We start from the raw sequence: 20295 nt of genomic DNA, 5'->3' as shown, positions 1-20295 counted from the left end.
CTTTGTTGTTAAGGTGATGACCTGTTACTGAACTATGAAGTGAATATTGCACTTCAACAGTTTTTTGATGTTGAATAACATACAATTAAAAGAATTTATTTAGAGCAGTTGAATTAGCCTCTCCTTTGCATTCCTCAGTGCAATATGTTAAGCCTCGAGTCAAACACCTCAAGCCACTCTTGCTGAATAATTTTCTTTATTATTTTCTTTACCATTTATAGATCTTATTTATTTATTTTGCTTTCTTTTTCTTTATTATTTTCTATATATTATCTTATGCTTTATCATCTATCCTCAAGATGTTTAGCTATTAATAAATGTCTTCATTTATCCTAAAGGTGTTTGGTTGTTTCTTTGAGCCACAGTAAACAGAGGTCACTGTTTGGGACAAGAACTTACAATCATGAGACTGATTCACTGATTAAATTGAACAAGGGTTAGTGCTCCCTCCTAGCACTAACAAATCCTAACCAAAAGGGAGGCGGCGCCCCCAATAACAAGGTAATTCATTAATAAAGTATTAATATTCCTACACATCTAAGGTGTGTCCTTTTAATGCACAATGCTTTCACTTTAGTGTATGTGTTTAGCCATGTTCCATTTAATCATGTTTGACCCTTTAGTGTATGTCAGTGACATTTTTATGTGTTGTATATCTGCTGTCCTCATAAATTGAGTTAGTCCTCATAATTTCCATTTGTGTCATGGGTGGGACTTATGGACCTAATTATCTACTGTCCCCGTAATTAGGCATGTTGTCAGGTTGTTATACTTTGAGTTGTGTTTTGTGTATTCAGTATCTGAAGTGAAATTTGTGTTGTATGGCTCAGAATAGATTTTTTGATACTTACCTGTGAACCTCAGGTACCTCTGTGAAGCAAGCAAAAAGGGGTGTCCCTGTAATGCAGCAAGAAACTGGTTTGGGCAGGGATGTCCGTTTAGTGGACAAAAACCTGCATATGTGTGTGTGGGTGTATGGGTGGGGGTGATTATAGAATAAGTGGAACTTGTTATCTTAATGTCAAATGCATTTTGTACATACTATAGCCTATAGTCTGTCTTCTGATTAGTCCAACCAGGCATTCCAAATAACATGTATCATGTAAAAAGTGCATTATACTGAGTATAATCTCAACTAAAAGCTAAAATGTGCAGTAGTTTTCCATAAGAATTATTCAAGTAACCTACATTGTTTGGTTGCTCAGGGTGTCATACAGTGTTTGGATCAGAACTGATTTTATCTTGGTTCTCCGGGGGGCCAAAAGCTTTGGATCCTTTGCCTCAAGTGCATCCTTTAATGATTTGGAGAAAGCAAACCAATCCAGTGAAGCAGGCCCAACTGATTGCTCATCATGACGTTTTTTAGACTGAGCTCTGTGAAATAGTAACGAACAGACTGGGACTAGACTGAAACAAAGTTTTCCCCCCAAAATTACCAGAATTGTAGTATCATCACAGCATGTTTATGTTATGTTTTTGCTGAAGATTAACATTTATAACAAAAAGCAAAAATATGCAACTCCATAAACATGTTTATATAGATAAGAAAACAGCAGAACAGAAAAAATAAAAACTTAATACGTCACCACCCAAGTCAAGAGTCAAGGAATTTTGTAACCACTCTTCTCACTCTTTTTCGTTCACATTCATTGCAGTCTGTTTGACAGTAGTTATTCTGTGTGGGGGGCGGGTACTCCTGGTCAAATTGCATGGCTGTCATCACTCTGCTTTCATCAACTGTCTCTTTACAGGCCTCACAATAATTATGTAGGACAAAACATGCATGAATTACTAAAGGGAGGTCATGCAGGTTTATGTCCATAGCCTTTCTAAGCGCTCCAAACCTTGCCTTCAATCACACCAAAGCACATTCAATTACCATTTGGCTTCGACACAGAGACAAGCCAAAGTACAGTTCTTGAGCTTGCAGCCACCATTTGCATACTCCCTCATGAGGAAGGGCAATAAGGGAACTTAATTAAATCTACGTTTGGGTTCAGCCTTGATACATGACACATGCTGAAATAAAAAAAATCATAAATTACAGTTGTGACAAACTCATATAACACATTTCTTTGCTTTGATCATCGTGGAAACAGTAAGTTGATGTCTGTTTTGTTATTACACTCTTAGAATTAAGGGTTCCAAAAGGGTTCTTCTTGATGGGCTGAGGTTCTACCCAGAACCATTTGCTTCTGAAAAACCCTTTTTTGAAGAAAGGGTTCTTTAAGTGTTCTTTGTAAGACTAAAGGTTCCAGCAAGAATCCTTTTGATTAATGGTTAGTTTAAGGGTTTTTAGCAACAGCAACTTTCATGATTGGTTTATTTTTATTTGATTGAGTGTTTCTCCTGATTCTCTGTCTCCCTCCTCTGCTGTGTACAGAGTGCTGCTGTGTGCTGCTCCTCTGCTGTCGGTGTGTCTGTTTGACTGACACACACATGCAGAGCTGTGAGTGGGTGTGTTTATTTGTGCTTTAGAATGTAACCACTGTGAAAAGTTGGAAAAAGTTTTATTACTCTGATTCACAGCTTCGTTCTCACCAGCACCACCTCCTCTCTTCATTCACTCTCTAGCTCACTCAACCACTGCTCTCTCTCTCTCTTGCTCGTTGACTTTGAATGCTGTGTACAGCAACACCAACCGACAAATCCTGCATAGTATACCTTTAATGTTGGGATAAAGAGTCAGTCATTAAACTGCATTATGCACTCTTGACAGTGTTGAACTTTCATCACAGATAAACCTATTCAGCCTCCAGACAGATGAAAGCACATTAGCCTGAGCTGCTTCACACTGCTTAAAAATGAATAAATAAGAAACTCTGGGTATCATCTTTAAATATATGCTTATGTATCACCTACAACTTGAAAGTTGCCCATTAATTTTGACGCACTTTGAAAGTAAATTGTGAACTTCAGTTTCAAACCATCAAGAAGAAGATTCAGGGATCTCAGTGTGCAATAACAAAATCTAGGAGTTTATTTTGCGTCTTCAAGATATTTGGCTCCTTTGTGAAGCACTTGCATGAATTGAGTAATAAATGATAAGAGATATGAAGTAAGCAATATGATGTCCAAATCTATGTTGACTATGTTGATGTTGACTGATATGAAGGGCTAAAAACATCACACAACATAGAATAAATAATCTGAGCAGCTCCAACAGGTGCTTGAACCCATAAAATATGCATTACCCGAGGTAAGGGGAAAATAAGATTTAAAGACATTGCTCGAGGTGCAGCAAGATCAAAGTTAAGTTGAGCATCAAAGCAAGAGACAGCACACGTGCATGTGTAGTCATAACTTTAATAACTTTGGAAAATACACATTTATCAGTAAGAGGCACTTAAGCTGCCAAAGATCTCGCTATAAGTAGAATGATGTGAAACACAAGTCATTAACAAGCTCGTAAACAGAGACAGACATTACATGAATATTCATAAAATGAAGTGAGCAGTCAACAGGAGAATTCATAACAAAAAACGATGGTTTCTTCTTTTTTTAAAATATTTTATTTTGGTATTTCAAAACCAAACATAAATATAGTCGCAAGCGGTAATGATCAGAGTCAAAGCAGATTGCAAAAACTCACAAAGTTTGACATTTGTAGATCAGAAGACCAGATGCAGATGACTTGAGAGATTAAAATGATGAAAGATTTTGACTCTAGGCCAAGTCATTTTCGAGATTGCAAAAATGTAAACTTGATTATTACAGTGTCACCTTAAGGTCAATAAGTGTCATTATATGTGCCTGAGTAGTGGGTGGAATCTGCAACCCACCTGCCAATTTTTGGTATTTCTAGGTCTTATGGTGTTTGATGCACATACACTTTTAGCAGAGAAAAATAGAAAAAGAAATTTTCACAGGGTCACAACCTTCAACTTAATATAACCTCAAAAAGCATGTGAAAACATACCACATGCATGATTTACTATATTGTTGGAAAGTAGGCCATCTAGGGATTCAAAACCTGGACCTTTGCATCCCCAGAGAAGGTGACTTACTGACTGCACCACTGGGGCAACATGGTTTCCACACACCTTCTCACAACTTGAGGCAATGACATCACATGTGCAAAACTGGGGTATTTTTTGTCTATTTAAACTTAAAACGCTTACAACAGTCAAAATGTTGGTCATAACATTCTGAAAAAAATCACACTTCATTCTGCTGCTTTCAGGTGTATTGTCAAATATTTTGGTGAAATTTGTTCAAAAATTGGATGAAATAGAAAATGTTGTGCTTGGGCTACAGTACAAATTACAGCAAGATATTTAATATCACATGCACATAATTTGACATACATGTATTGTACAACTTTTAAACCACAAGAGATCACAATAGATAGACAGGAACTGCAAGATGCACACACTTTGGTGCCAGGCTGGATTCAAACAGATGACCTTGTTTAAATGAGTTTAGACCACTAGACCATCAGGACAACATGGCTGTCTCTGACAGCAGTTCACACTAAACAGTAACTTAACACTAGGAAATGACAGGTATCTTTCTATTCATTCAAGCACCTTTGAACATCTTAATTATTGGAAAAAAAATCTTCGGGAGGGGTGGCCATTTTCCTGTTACTGTCATTGTCCACACTTATTTATTTATAATTTAAGTAAGTTATAATCTAGGATATATTTACTCTTTAAAGGGAAATTTCACCCCAACAGGAAAGTGTTAAGCCACAGTGGCTGTTAAACTTGGAACATCCATGTGAGACCAGCTACAGCTCCATTTCTATGAAAAACAAATGTAACCATCGCGATGTGTTTCCAGATGAACATATTTAAAGAAATATTTTAGCAATTTACTCCCCCAGATGCAGCTGTGTCACATTTCCACTCCATTGCATTGCTGGAGATGGAAATCAAAGCAGAGGGGGAGATGTCCTGACCTTTAGTCACTAATATAGGTCAAGTTCCAAAAACACTGGAGCCTACGATTCCCATAATGCTACTCAGTAGGCTCTCTCTGCCCAGTGAGCAAATAGTAGTTACCAGGATGTAACTTCAGTTTTATGAGTACGTGTGGAGCCCTCTATAAGCTTTGCTATTAGTTTACCAATAGGCAATTGGCACCTTGGAAAGATCTTTGCACTCATTGCTCAATCAAGAGGTAGCGACTGCGCAGCATCCTCTCATATCTACACTGCTCATCTCCCTTTGAAACTCAGCAACAAATGACTGGGGCCAGCTGGGCTTGTAGTTAGAGGGCTCCGCACGTATAAGAACTGGAGTTACATCCAGGTAACTACTATTTCTATTTTGTACATGCTCCACCCTATAACAGGCTTCGCTATTAGTTATTACAAAAAGCGAAGGCAATTAGGGATGAGCTGTACTCCCAGCTGGCCCAAAACCAGCTAACCAAAAAACAGCAGCAGTTCAGCAGTTGAGCACCGCCTGCCTGAGGATCTCACGCCACACTGCAAAAAAACAACAAACAAGCTGGACACTTACCAACACCTCAGTACGCTCCAGACCAGGCCCACCTAGACAGTGCATGAAGCACTGCATGGGACACCAAACAAGCAGTCATATCCCTGAGATATGACTGTACAAAGGTTGAAGTGGATGAGCAGGAGGCGGCCAAGCAGATGTCCTCTACTGAGACATCCCTGAAAAGCACCACAGAGGACACAATGCCCCTAGTCGAGTGTGCCCTCAGGCCATCTGGGGAGAGGGTGATCCACCGCTTCATAACTTCTGCGGATTGCATCACAAATCCATTGAGTGAGCCGCAGGTGATCCGTTTCCTGTGAAAAAGGGAGATGAGCAGCGTGGGGTCTTATAGTGGAAGGATGCTGTGCAGTTGCTATGTCCTGATTGGGCGGTGAGTGCAAAGATCTTTCTCAGGTGCCGAGGCAAGGCGTCGAGGGGTAAACCAATACCAAAGCTCATTAGAGGGTGGAGCACATACGAAATACAATCATATATTTAAAACTCCTCGCCAATCTTTGTCAAGTCTGAGAAAACAACCCTGATGATGTCATCAAGCCATCATGATAATTAAACTGATTTCATTTTTATCTCTGGTGTATTACTGTAATAGAGATACAGAGAATTTTTTGATTGAGAATGCTGATTGAGAATATATTGATCTATTCAGCTCCTTTTATTATTCACTTTATCTTCTCCTTCACCACACAACAGCAGAGGATACTAATTGAGAAGAAACCAGAACAGGCACAAAGAAAAATTAAAAAACAGTATTTGGGTAATCTTAGTACCCCAGAGATTTCTTTTGTCTGTCAAGCTCACTCTGTCTGTCAGCTTTAGCAAAAACATTTTTGAGTCTTTGATGTCAATGGTTACTTGTCATTCAGAGAACATACTGAGGTTATTTCTCAGTGGATCTCATTTCAAGAGCATGAATGAATTCTGCATGTGTATTTTTCATTTTTACAGAAACAGGAAAGCTAAAATGCAAGTGACAACCTCTGGACTTTAGGGAAATATTAAGGGAAATTAGTGCTAATAAATGTATTTGAACTCATCTCATCTCATTCATCTAAAGACAATTATAACGTATCTGTATTCTGTTCTTGTAATTTTACAGTTAGCATACATCATTTTCCAAAGGCTTTCTGCAGGTTGAAAACTTTAAAATAAAAGAGTCTACATAATTATCGCTCATATGGCTCAGTACTTTTTTGTTTTTGTTGGTTTTCCTTCAAACCTTGTTTCAAGCTTCTTCACTGATGAGACAGCACATTAATGCTTTGAGGCTAGCGACAAAATAGAGAGAATTCTGTTCTGTATGTTGATTATCAGGTGCAAAATCACTCACAAACACATTACACAAGCACATAACAACAAATGATGTCCCAAACTAAAGCTAATAAATGCAAAAATGTGAAACTGTAATCACATATGCATCTGTTTTCATTCTTGTATTTGAATTTGAATGCTGAAATTTCCTTGTCAGAGTTCTGAAGCTCAGCTGTGTTCAACATAATAAAAGATAAATATGTTTGATTATTTGGAAATCTAAATTCAACCCACCCTGTAGTCTTCTACTGAAGAAGGATACAGTATAGTGAACAGGTCAGTGGCCACCATGTAAGAAAAAGAATGTCAAAAAGTCCAAAAGTGTGGCAGTCTATGCAGGACCCTCGACATTGATAGATGTGACAGTAGCCATGAAACAGCGCTGGAAAAGGCGGTCAGGGTCCGGTGGCTGGTTGTCACAATCCAGCTTGCCTCTCAGGAAGTGTTTCCGAAGGCCTTGAGGGCCAGTAGGGGCGCTGGTCTGACTCGGCCCTGGTCCTTGTGGACTGGATGTAGAGCCTGGAAGACAGAAACGCATTTTAAATGTAATGCTATTTGAAGGAAAATTACAGTTTATCAAAACTTGGGGTTTAGTTTCATGGCTTTTTTGGCCACCTGGGGGCAGCAGAACTACTTGCAAACACAACACTGACATATCATTGCCTTATAAAGCTGTTAACATGTTAGCTGTTGCCTCTGGCCACCTGATTAATAGAAGTCAGATATTTGCTATAGCGCTGTTTTGGTCTCCACTCTTTAACTGCTAAATGCTCCACTATGTTCACTACATTCAATGGCTGTTTGGTGTTGAGCAGGTAGTGTAAAGTAGTTTATCAGATCTTTTTTGCTGAAAACAACCAATTCAGAGTTTATGAGAGTGAAGTGACTGAACCAAAACAGTAAAGTAAAACAAAATCAATGAGCTGAAAGACACTGAAACACTCTGTGAAGCTGAGAGGAACTGAAGTATCAGGTGCAAATTCTCTGTGGTTTCTCACATTGAGTGATCCATTTCACATTACATAGTCATTTTATTCATTGTTAACATAGTACAGTGCAGCTTTAAGAAATGATAAACTTTGGTGGCTATAGCCCTGCTTTCATATTTTTCATTCTCTTTAATACCATCAGACAAACAGCAAACAGTAGACAGCACAAATGAAACATACTCCAAAACAACATATTTTCTATTTGAGTTAAGTTTTTCCAAGTTACAAAAATTTTGACAGTCCCCCAGTGCCAGAATTTGTTATCTCTGCTCCCACAGCAGATGCTCGAGAGAAGACATGATGACAGTTTCCTTGCAGAACTGGGTTAAAACTCAGCCTTTTACCTGACAAAGAAATAAGAAACATACAGTACATACGCATAATATATAGAGTTTGGATTGTATCAAATAGCCTCAAGAAAGGCCATGAAGGACAAGGACAGCCCACAGTAGTTGTTTAGAACTGAGCCAAATCATATCTTTATATAATTAACAATTAAGTCTGACACTATTGTTAAAATGCCACCATTTCATCTCGTACTGCCAAAATCGTAGATCATATCTAACCCACTGACATGGTATCAATCTTCTCATCTAACTGATGCAATAAAATGAATAAACTTGAATTTTTTTAACAAAGAATTGTGGCTAGATTTTTTTTGTATTAATGAAAAAAAGAAATCATTCTGTAAAATGACTAATTACACTAAAAATTACAGACAATTTAAATATTTTCTCTCCATCTCATTATGAAAGAAAGATTCAGCAACTGCAGTATGGACTATTCCACTCTTATGAATTCAGTCTGAACAGCTAAAACAAAGATTAAGGTAAGAACAGCCCAGTTGGTCAGACTTTTGTCCAGTCTGGTGTGGGAGGGATTCATGTTCTTAACAAAAGAGACCACATAATTCCGTTGTTTCTCTGCAAACACACACAAATAGCCTAAATACGATTAAAGCTCATTAACAATAAAAGAGAGAAATGTGCACAATAGATATTTTAAACTCACAAAGGGGACTGTCTTGTTAGATCTGAGTTGAGGGTTTCCTTTGCTCAGTTTCTATGTTTTTTTTCTTAGTTTTTATCCCTTAATGAATGCAATGTCAGAGATCCCCATAAACTTGATCCATAGTCTGCATAAGTATGAATAGAGACATTAAGATGTGTCCTTGTACAGGGCAGAATTATTGTCAAGTGCTGAGAATCTACTTGGAGAAAATAATGAGAGCAGTTTTCAAATGCACCAAGCATAAAACCAAAGCACTCCAAACAAGTTTTGTGCTTATGAAAATGTTGCTGCACTTCAAATCTTTTCTTTCCGGTTGATTGTAACCTGAATTTCTTTAGTGCTCACTCAATAGTTTTGTAATTATTGTCAAAATAAACCACAACATATTCAAAAAGATTAATTATGAACTAAGTAAAGAGCATTGTTTGTATGAGCAGTCGTGCAAAGTCTGGTTACTTGTTTCATTTGAGTACCGATTATTGTGGTTTGCAATGTGGACCCAAAAGCAGATACAGACTAGAGTGGAGATAAAAGAATAAAGGCTTTATTTCCAGGGAAGTGGGAAATGGAAGTTGATGGAGTGGGGGAAAAGCAGGCTGATGCAAAGATTTCAGCACAGGAGCTGCTCTAACAAACTAACAGCTGTCTTGTGTACAGAGTCACAGCGTTATAACAGAAAGACATGCAGAGGTTTTATTCTGAGCTGAGGATGAATTCACGCTGTGTAATATCTGAATGTGAGAGAAAAAAACCACTGTTCAAAGAAATGATTGATGCACATAAAAGCGGTAACTTTTATGTGCATCCTGAGTAAGTCCTGAGTAACTAAACTAATATCCAACCAGGATTTAGATACTGACAGACAGTAAACCTCCGCTAATGAATGCGCTTTGATATGGACTGAATGAATGAGGAAATGAAACAGCGAGTCTCTCTAAGAGGGAGGAGACAGAGAGAAACTCAGGGTTTGTTGAAGAAAACCTGCCAGCAAGAAGGTTAGGTTCAGAGAGTCAGTTACTGCGGTAACTGACCCCAAGTTTAAGTTAACTCTCTTTCTGAAACTGAAAACCTAGAGTTTCCTCATCTCAGGGTTAACAAATTCAGAGTTTTCACAAAACCCGCTTTCTGAAACAGGCACAGGGAAGCACTGGGAACACAGGGAAGGGGAAACACTAGGGAACCTTCAGGTATCATAACAGTGATGCCCCATTTCCTAGAGTTTTCTTTCAAAACATTCCACTCAGCCATTAATAACATGCTCCTAAATAATTCAGTGTATTTTATCGATGTGTTAGCAGAATGCCCCCTGGAGAGAAACCGAGCTGTAGTGAGTACCTGGTGCTCGGAGCGGCAGCCCGTTGTCCAGACCTCTGGGTTTGGTGGTGATGAACAGATAGCAGAGGACACAGAGAGTGATGATGAACGCAAGGAGAACCAACGCTGCCACAGAGAGACCCACGAGAGCTCCAAGACTGTAAGACACATAACAAAGACACAGTAGTAGTATCACCTTCCATATGCTCTCAGTATACTGTACAATAGATGGAAATAACATACAGTAGATGCATAACAATGTATCCAACTGCAACTATTTGACATGCTGGTACAGGTTAAAATAGAAAATATTGATTTAATGTCCATTATGGCAGTTGGTTGTGATAACATTTTACTCACCACCTCAGTTGTAGAAATTTGGAAAAAACTGACTGAGACTTTAGTTGGGGCAAAGATCACGAGCCTTCTATAGCTTGCCAAAGAACTTGAATTTAGCGGAAATCATATCAAACACATCTTTGAGTCAGTAAGTCTTTATATTTCCCTGGAAAACAAATCTGTAGCTTCCTATGTCTGTGTTTCTCAAAAATCTACAACAGAGGTGGTGAGTAAAGTGTTGTCATGACCAATATTCATAAAACACAACAAAATGCTAGCAGCTCTGTGAGGCAATATTTGGGCACAGCTGTGCTTTGAGTAAGTAACTACTATAGAGTAACTATAAGATGTCTATTGTAAGTTTCAATAGTTTGCAATCAAAGTTTTTTTATGTCAGTAGCCACTGGCTGGCCGTCATTTGATTTAGAAGCTGCTGTACATAAGATAACATAGCTGCTGTTCTATCTCACACATGCTCTGCTCTTACTGGACTCTATGTAACGTAACGTTCGCCCTCTGAAATTTGCATGTACATAGCCAGCCAATCAGGATGCGCCTACTGACTACATGTGTCCCACGCAGTATATTCGGCAGCGTCTCACTGCCACTCACATCCTTCTGACTTCAGCAACAGGGAATCTTCTCACTGATCTTACTTCTCCACAGGTGGAGTTGCTGCAGAATAGGGACACGCTGGAATATTTTGAGAAAATCTTCTGTTTGGGTGCGCAGCTGGTCGCGGTAACTGGCAACCTGGTAGTGTTGGGCATCGCTGTGGCTAATACACCACTAGACACCCTGCATCTATTGTGCCGAGTACGCACATTGGCATGTTATGTTGAACACAGAGACCCTTTCGGCGCGCTGAACAGCTGTTCTGGTACGATGGAGAGGGAGCGGCCTGTAAAGCCCTATCCGAGAAGCACCTAGCTAGTTGGCTTCGTGAGTGCATTTCCCAAGCCTATAGGCAGGCAGGTAAGGACCCCCCCCACCGTGGTTGAAGCGCACTCCACATGTGGTGCAGCAGCGTCAACGGCCTTATTCAGTGGGGCAAATGTCAAGGACATATGCATTGTAGCATCTTGGTCTATGCCTTGGCCATTCATAAGGTTTTTTCTCTTGGACATGACGGGCTCCTTGTCAAGGTCTGTGCTCGCAAGGGCGACTCAGGATGTGTGAAAAGGGTGGTGTGAGTGTTAGCTGTGGTACACTGGACAGGATCAGGTGACTCGGGGAATGTGGTGTGCAGGGTTGGTTTTGTTTTTTTTTGGTTGGTATGGTTTTTGACCCCTGTGAGGTTAGGCCATAGTTAGCACTTTGATTAGACCAAATGTTGCCCACTACACTGGGTTGTATTATACAAATCTATTTTCTATTACAAAATTGAAATTTTCTAGCCAAATCTTTGTCACTTATTTGATTTATAGTTTACAGTTTGCCTGTTTGTTGGTAATAAGGTCATTTTGAAATAAAATCACATCAGATTTATTACGTGCTGCAGAAGTCATCATTCCATCTTCCCTGAAACATCCAGAATTTTGCTCTATTTTATGGTTATACTGTACCCTGTAATAATAGAGTAGGTACCCAGTGGTTAAATAATAACTACAGTATGAGTTCTCTCTAAATTTCTCCCAAATGTCCATATGTTGCTCAGGAGGTCATACATACCCTGTAATAATAGAATAGGTACCTGGTAGATAAATGATAATTAGAGTAAAAGTTCTTTGTAAGTTCCTGAATTGTTACCCCCTTATTCCATAACGTCACATCTTGTTCCCCTGTACCTACATATATGTATTGGTACTGTTAGTACAAAAAATTACACTGTAACTACGAAGTAATTATACTGCAGGTTGCAGGCTATGAATTTTCTTAGATGTTTAAGTAAAATTTTACTGAGAATTTTCTCTTTTGTGCATCTGTGAGCACACAAATCAGTCTTAGTGTAACTGCTATAAAACATCTGCATATAATAAATCTGTATAGCATTATTTTATATGTGATTTTTATTTTATTTTTACAGTAACTGGACAGAATTAAGAATAGATTTAAGTTATCCTTGTACCACTGAATTATGTGTCTGGCTAAGCTATTACACACAGGGTCACCACATTGCTAGCTAGCATACAGCCAGAAAACATTGGCTGATTGGGGCAAACCAACATGGTCTACACGTTGGAGCAGTCACATTCATGCGAATGATGCCAGGTGAGAATTCACTTTGCTTTCTGTGTGAATAAACCTTTATTCTTCTTCCTCTGTAGTTCTCAGTTGTGCTGGTAATGCAGTCCACCTTGAGTCATGATCCCTCTCATCATATGTTGCCCACTATTCTTGCTTGGAATGTTACTTCCTATATGGGACTCTGCAGCCAACTTTTTCTTTGAATGTACTGTATAATTCTCAGTGTGTGAGATGGTCTGCTCGTCTACCATCCTTTGCATGTGACAGGATGAATATATACTTAAAATAATATTTCCTATTTGTATGGTCCAATGTTATGTATGTGTTCAGCTCTTGTACTTTTTGGAAGCTCTAATCCTGAAAATGCTGAATGAAATCTTTACATGCATATTTGGTATGAATGATCAGTCTATTTACTCTCAGTTGGAATATAAAAATAGACAGCTAGAGCTTCTATGAATATCCCAGCAAGCTCAAACAAAAAGAGATATGAAGCTGATTTAATTTCAGAGTCTCTGATTCTCTAAAAATATTTACTATCTTTTGAACAAAGTGCCAATGTGCTTCAGCTATGAACAATGGAGTGCAGGAGTGATGTGTTATGTATTCATGCCTTATGATATAAACGCCTACTCTGTACCTTGAGAGTAGCGAAGCACTCCACAGCAGTGTTTCGGTGGAATTATTGTTACACATAATGACACATAATGATGCAGAATGGTCAGATATATGCTGCACAGAGCCGGCTAATCTCACTGGACCAAACCTCCTACAGAGATGATTTTTAACACATCATGTCAGTTACATTATAATACATTACAAACAGATTAAAAGCCCATTATAAACCAGGATCAACTTTTTTTTATATAGAAAAGCTACACACACTTACATTCAATAACAACATTACTAATTAAATGATAAAATATTCAGGATCCGCACATTGTACACTCTGATTTTCACTACAATGCTGTGCATTATAATGTGATTTTGTACATAAAATGCACTTTCTCTATTATGACTTAAATGGTCACTTCACCAAAGTACAAAAACATATTACCTCACTTACCTTTAGGGGCATCTAGTCATGCAGATAGTTTGGGATTTACTTTTATTTAGTTTTGAGATATACACAAAATCTCTCCAAACCTAGTGCAATGGAGGCGACTGGAATCTTGTTTGTGGTCACAGCATTGAAAAATTAGATCCACATAATCCACACATCCACTCAATATGAACAGTTCATTGGAACTAATTTCCCAAAGACAACTAGTGACTATATGAGGTCTATGGATTATTATATCTGTGGAGTAACAGGGACCCAGTGGGAGAAACACGTTTTTAACATGAGCACCACAAATTAAATTCAGTCCACCTTGACTGTACTAAGGTGGCAGTAAAAATCTCAGGGACAGATTTTGCAAATCCTGGATGAATAGAAGCACAACTTTCTGAACAAGAGATGCAAATAGAGGTAAGTGAGTTCTCTGTTCTCGTTTTTTGTCCTTAGCTTATAACCAAAGCAGTCAAAACACCCAAATTTTGATAGAAATCCAATCAAGTTAAAGCAACAAAAATGAGGATTGAGAGCATTTTGAGAAAAAACATTCATTTACAAAATATAAGGAAATGTGCTCTGGTTGCTTGTACCTGGACATACTCATACCATAGTATAGCCCCAGTTTGTGCCTTTTATGCAGTAATTATAGGCCTGCAAATAACAATTATTTTCATAATCGATTAATCTTCCAATTATATTTCAGATTAATCGATTAATCGTTTTAGTCTGAAGCATCAAAACTGTGAAAGATGTCCATCACAATTTCATGGATGGCACACTGACATCATCAAATGTCTTATTTTGTCTGAACAACAGTCCAAAGCCCAAATATATTCAATATTCTGTAATTAAAGGCAAGGAAAAGCAGCAAATACTCACATCTGAAAACCTGACACCAAACTTTGTGCATTTTTGCTTATAAAAGAACCTAAATGATTAATTGATTGTCAAAATAGTTTCTGATTCATTTTTAATTGACTAAATGATTGTTGTAGATTGTTGTCATTGCTGCAGATCTGATTGTAATACATGACAGGTACAAACTAAATGTATCAGTGAGAATAACTGGAGGAACATCTACAGACACACACAGCAACACTAAACACAAACTAATCTGGGTCACAGCAAATAGTATAAGCTCTTCTATCACTGGAAAATCTCCCAGATCCAAGTCCTCCTTTTAACCTGCATCATATTTTACAGTTTCGCTGTAAAACATAATGAAAGTCAAGGTAACATTAAAATTCAGAGTTCCCCTCTTATTGATTGAAGATAAGTCCACCGGTGTTAAATGCTAAATCAAAAGTCTTCCTAACAAGTCTTCAGTCTCTCACTGATGACAGCTAATTAGCCTAATAAGAGCCAAACCGAGACAAGCTGCAAAATGTCATCAACATGTTGGCTTCTGAACACAAAGCACTGGTATACACAGTCACTTATGTGCTTTCCAATCCACACCTGTATGTTTTTTTTTTGTTTTGTTTTTTTACCTTTAAAAGATCCCATTGCTATAAAAGTCTTGATCAGTTGTTTTGTGCAGAATTGCTGTTTGCTGCAGGGGAATTCACGCCTGATGATGCTCAGCTATCATGTGTCATAAAAGAAGATGCTGCGTGATAACCCACGCCGGATGCAGGTACATTTACCCTAAACTACACATCTCACGTAGCAGATACACAGGTGGGGGAAAAAAATCTAGACAATACTTTAATTTGATTGTGTTTCTCTCTCCTTACCTTAACCACCACATGTATCCATATTCGTATGGGAAAAAGCTGTTGGGGTCATCACAACAGTACTTCAAGTCACTGAACCCGCAGCAGAAAAGTGCCGTGGTGTCACTGTCCGCTCTGGGACACGTGAAGCCCTCCACGAGCACGTTTTCTTTGCTGTAATAACTTTCGCAGTCCGAGCTCATGTCAGAAACAGACTGTCCTCACAGGGGCAGCCGGGTGCGGTGCGGCGCACATGAAGCCTGCTCTCATTCCGTCCATCTCCCACTGCAACTTCCCAGCACCGTCACACAACTGTGTGAACCAGGAGCTGCACCCCCACCCATCTCTCTCTCTCTCTCTCTCTCTCTCTCTCTCTCCCTCTCTCTCTCTCTCTATCTCTAATTCAAATCCAAATTCAATAGGCTTTATCATTATCATATCCCTAAAGCACTGTATGAATACTGACATTAACATAATGATGTGAATAATACATTCAGATCACTGTTACGGAAGGGCAAAAGGGAACTGAATGTACTGTATGGCCTATAGGCTCGTTCATAATAAACCTATATATACACAGTCTATATACGAATTAACAATTCAGAAAAATGAATGCATTTGCAGATTTAAGATCTGTACTTTAAAAAAAAGTGTTATTATTTTAACATTGGCTAAAAAAAATTGCAATAGAAAGAAAAAAAGAATGTGTTCATCGTGTGTATGCATGTGTGTGTAAATTACCAGAAAAAAGAAATAATAATACGGATAACAAGAATAGAACAAATGCATGCATATTTTTTCATGATAAGACTTAAGGAAAGTAAACCCCCCTCAAATGTGCTTTCAATGTAAGTGATGGAGGACAAAATCTACAGTGTGTCTATAAACCATACAAAAATGTACAGAAATTGTACAAAAATGCATTTACAAGTTGATGTGAAGCTTATATGAGGCTTCAGCGGTCTGAGTTAGTCATATCAAGTGGATACCTGCCACATTTACAGTCTTTTTAGCATCAAATTCCCTCTTTGTGTTCCCTTGGACAGTGTTTCCCTGTTGAGCTGCAGTGGATAAATAGTAACAAAAAGAGGGACTTTGGCACTAAAAAGACTGTAATGTTGAAAGATATCTACTTGCTTTGATTCATTTGGACGACTGAAGCTTCATATTAGCTTCAGATAAACTTTTAAATACATTTTTGCACAGGCTTGTGGATTTTGTCCTTCATTAATTACATTGCAAGTGCATTATGAAGGGATTTTCTAATGGTCATCATGAACAGTAGGAATGATTATGGCAAGAAAACCTGAAGAATCTGTCCTTTAACAGTATATGACTTACCAGTGAATTATAAGAAGGTAAAAAAAAAGGTCATGACTATATTAGCCTACCTACAACATCAAAATCGTAATATTCCTTAATTGCCAGTACTCAAAGGGGTGAATATGACTTCAAAATATTTGTGAATGACTGTAAAAGCACATTTATCTCTGTGTTGAGAGGAGTATCTGATTCATCTTTCCATCCTCCAGTCTGATAGGTGGCTAGACCAATCTGCTCCACTCCACTGCACGAGTCCTGCTCCCTGCAGGCAGTATGTGTCTCTGTCTAAGGTTTTACATATTTAGATTTCATTCTGTCAAACAGTCATAAGGGGCGATGAGGCGGCAAATCTGCATACTCCAACAGGCATCAGTACCAGTAATTTAGTGCTCGAGTACTCTGTGAATTACTTTTTTCATAGAAGGATGCAAGATGAATCAGTGGTTAATGAAACTGTAACAAGGGCCTGCAGTGATGACATTAACATAGTAATGAGTAATGAAATATCAATGAAAAAAGCAATTCTAATTAATTATAATGAATTAAATAAGAGTCCCTTTATATGTATCAAGTACTGCCTTTTATGGGCATTTACAGCTGGTTTACGCTGCTTTCTTTTTAGAATGGCGTTGTCAGTCTGTCAGTCGACCATCTAAGTCCAGACTGAAATAACAACAGCACCTATTGGATGAATTGCCATGACATTTTATACAGATATTCATGGTTACCTAAGTGAATACCATCTTTTAAGATCCCCTCACTTTTCCTCTAGCACCACCATGAAGCTGACATTTGAGGTTTGTGAGACAGATTTAGGTAGTGTTTATCATTTGATGTATTTCTTGTATATATATTATATATTTTACAAATATTCTTCACTAACAAAGACAAAAAAAGATAAAAAGTAGTTTTATTTGGATTGTTGAGAGGGTTCAGGATTGGATAGTGTATGGTGGGCTGGATGGGCGTCGAGGAGAGCAATGAAGGGGGTCGATGGCTTGGAGATTACTGGGGAACAAATGGAATCACAAAGAGGCTGGAGCGTCTAGGAACCTGGGGGTGGAGACTCAGGGTGGGGTGGGGACCATTCAGGTGGCTGATCAGAGGAGAACCACCTACAACTGCATCTGAGCATGGCAGGATGTCATGGGATTGGGTAGTGCGGTTGTCTCGGAAAGCACTTGGGTGCGTCGGAGGATGAGGGGGTAGGATGAGAGCTGGGAGGTTCATAAATGGTGGGATGAAGGAGGGATACAGAGGGATGAATGAGGGTTGACGAGTGGCGTGAAGAAGGGTCAAGTGGAGGGATGCAGGAGCGAGGAGGACTAGTTGGAAACCATAGATGGACCAAGAATAAGAAAACGGGCAAACTGGCGATTGGGATGGTCAGTCAGATCATGGTTTTGGGCATGTAATGTTTATGGGTGTAAGCGATATCAGCGTGATCGCAAACTGTGCGTGGTGATGGAATAAAGGAGGGTCGAGGGTGGGTGGAAAACCTGATTGAACCAAGGGCGGGAAAGCGGATGGCATGGTGGTTGGGATGGTCCACTGGCAAATAGTGTAGAGCATTTAACGTCTACGGGTGTTAGAGATGATGGCACGATTGTAGACAGTGTTCAGTGGCTCAATGAAGGAGGGTCAGGGGGTGAGGGATGAAGGGATGAGGGTCGAGGGGTGAGGGATGAAGGGATGTGTGTGAAGTGGTAAGATGTGTGGCTCATAAACGCAGGGATGAAACAAAAACACGAGGCAATTAAGACGTAGGGAGCAGGCACGTGGGGAAATACGCTGGATAGGGAACCCGCAAGTGAGTGGTTGGCTGGAGCGGTGGTGGAACTGGAGGCTGTGCAGAACTGGAAAGTCTGGCTTTGTATGCCGTGGAGGGGCGGAGTGGCGGAGGCCAGAGTAAAAGTGCTTGTGGGCACAGTGCTAACGATGGCTGGAGTGAGGGGATCTGCGACGGGGGGTGCTGAAGACACAGAAAAAACATTTAGGTGTTGGGGAAGGGAGGGGGAAGGGAGGGGAACGGGGATAGAACAGTAGGAAATTGAGTGGGTCCATCAGAGGGAGCACCGTGGCTCGGTGCAACAGTTGCTGTGGTAACGGCAGGACTGGAGGTGGCTGAGGGAAGAAACATAAAAGGAGGAGCTGCTGGAGTGGGTGGAGCCGAAAGCATAGAGGTAGCTGCAGCTGAAGGAAGGGAAGAAGAAAGGATGAGGGGATGTATGTGCGGGGGTTGATTGTGCAGCCTGCGGACATGGGGATGAGAGAAAAGCGGCGGCGTTGTGATGTCATCGGTGTGCAGTGTGTGTTGGCCCGGCGGCGGACAATGAACCCGGAAGAGTGGGAGGATTTGAGCTGCCGGCAAGAGAGTTGATGGAAGTAGAGTCTGCATAGAGTTGTAAAGTTTGTCGTTATCATCGTTTCGTAAGGAGTGGGACGACTTTCTCCTCGAGAGCTCGCTGGAGGTGAGCAAACATCCGGTTGAAGATGGTAATTGCTTGGAAAAGAGCCATGTCTGAGTGGGCCATTGCGTGGATGAATGTAGAGCTTCTGGATCCCAGCTGATCAGAAGCGCGGCGTCTGGAGGAGAAGGGTTCCATGTGAATGTGGTGGTGAAGGAGATATCTCGTTGGTACTGCTGGATCTAGTCGTGGGTGGTATGTTGCAGAGGAACGTGGATCACGGAGCATGGTCGGGAGGTGAGTGTTTGCGATGCAAGCGTGTCACAGGTTGTGTGAGAACTGAGACGAACGGGAGAGAAAGGGGTTAGACACGCTTATATAGGTAACTTATGCACGGATGATTGAATTAGTGAGAGAGAGGGGCGTGGTCTTGTTCCTGAACCTTTGTTATAATAGTAACTCCATTTAAACTAAGTGGTCAGTCATAGTCATTCAACACCTGCTTTACATTATCACAATGCTGTGTCTATTTTAAAGTTAGCTCCTTGCTGTGTAAAATGAGACAGTTGACTGTCTCACTGAATGTAAGTTATTCAGCCTTTGTTTAACAGTTAGTTTATGTTGGGACAGTGGTCAGACAAGTCATAGTAATGTAGATTTCTATGTCTCTTCAATGTGTTGATTTGACAAGAGGATAGTGTTGTTTGTTCTTCAATTCAGTGTGATAGCAATGTCAATTTGTCATCCGATGCTGCTTTGGTCCACACCTGTGTGCTGTTATTCCGGCATACATGATTGAGAAGAAATCCCACTCTTAGACTAGTTGAACTCTTGACCCTTGTTTCTATCTGAGGGTTGTTCACTAACCTGTAGGGCTATGGATGCTTTTGTTCCTGTACAGCGGTATTTAAGAAGTGCTTGAGTGCCAACTCGCCAGAGAGAGAAAAGGTAATTCTCGATGGTATGCTCTCTCTCTCAGAAATATGATGCATTGTACTTCTTATTGTATTATTTGATTACATTATTTCAAAACCTGACAGTGCTCTCTTTGTGTGTTTATTGAGTGATCCAACAATTTTCCGCTACAGGTTCAGAGTGCCATGGCCAACAACTATCGGATTGACTGCCATGAAATTTGGTAAAGACATTCATCTACTCATCAGAATGAATTAT

The 20295-nt window shown here is 39.7% G+C and overlaps 1 protein-coding gene across 1 annotated transcript; it reads right to left on the bottom strand.

Annotated features, from left to right (window-relative positions):
- Positions 1-6524: 6524 nt before the first annotated feature.
- LOC137188317 (protein shisa-like-2A) lies at positions 6525-15692 on the bottom strand. The gene is made up of 3 exons (XM_067597929.1): positions 15413-15692; positions 10115-10251; positions 6525-7298 (listed from the first exon to the last, which is right to left on the bottom strand). Exons 1-3 carry the CDS (start codon positions 15592-15594, stop codon positions 7111-7113), a joined length of 507 nt encoding a protein of 168 aa, XP_067454030.1. The 5' UTR covers positions 15595-15692; the 3' UTR covers positions 6525-7110.
- Between the last annotated feature and the right edge of the window lie 4603 nt (positions 15693-20295).

This window comes from Thunnus thynnus, chromosome 8 (genome assembly GCF_963924715.1).
Source record: "Thunnus thynnus chromosome 8, fThuThy2.1, whole genome shotgun sequence".
NCBI classification, from domain to species: Eukaryota; Metazoa; Chordata; class Actinopteri; order Scombriformes; family Scombridae; genus Thunnus; species Thunnus thynnus.
This window is presented reverse-complemented; position numbering and strand designations above follow the sequence as displayed.

Bases quoted from the DNA above. Each gene is read 5' to 3' on its own strand.
- LOC137188317 (XM_067597929.1), bottom strand. From the start codon at position 15,594: ATGAGCTCGGACTGCGAAAGTTATTACAGCAAAGAAAACGTGCTCGTG. The intron at 10,252-15,412 runs GTAAGGAGAGAG...TGTGTCTTACAG, and splicing joins GGATACATGTGGTGGTTAAG to TCTTGGAGCTCTCGTGGGTC. The intron at 7,299-10,114 runs GTACTCACTACA...TCTGTCTTCCAG, and splicing joins GCTGCCGCTCCGAGCACCAG to GCTCTACATCCAGTCCACAA.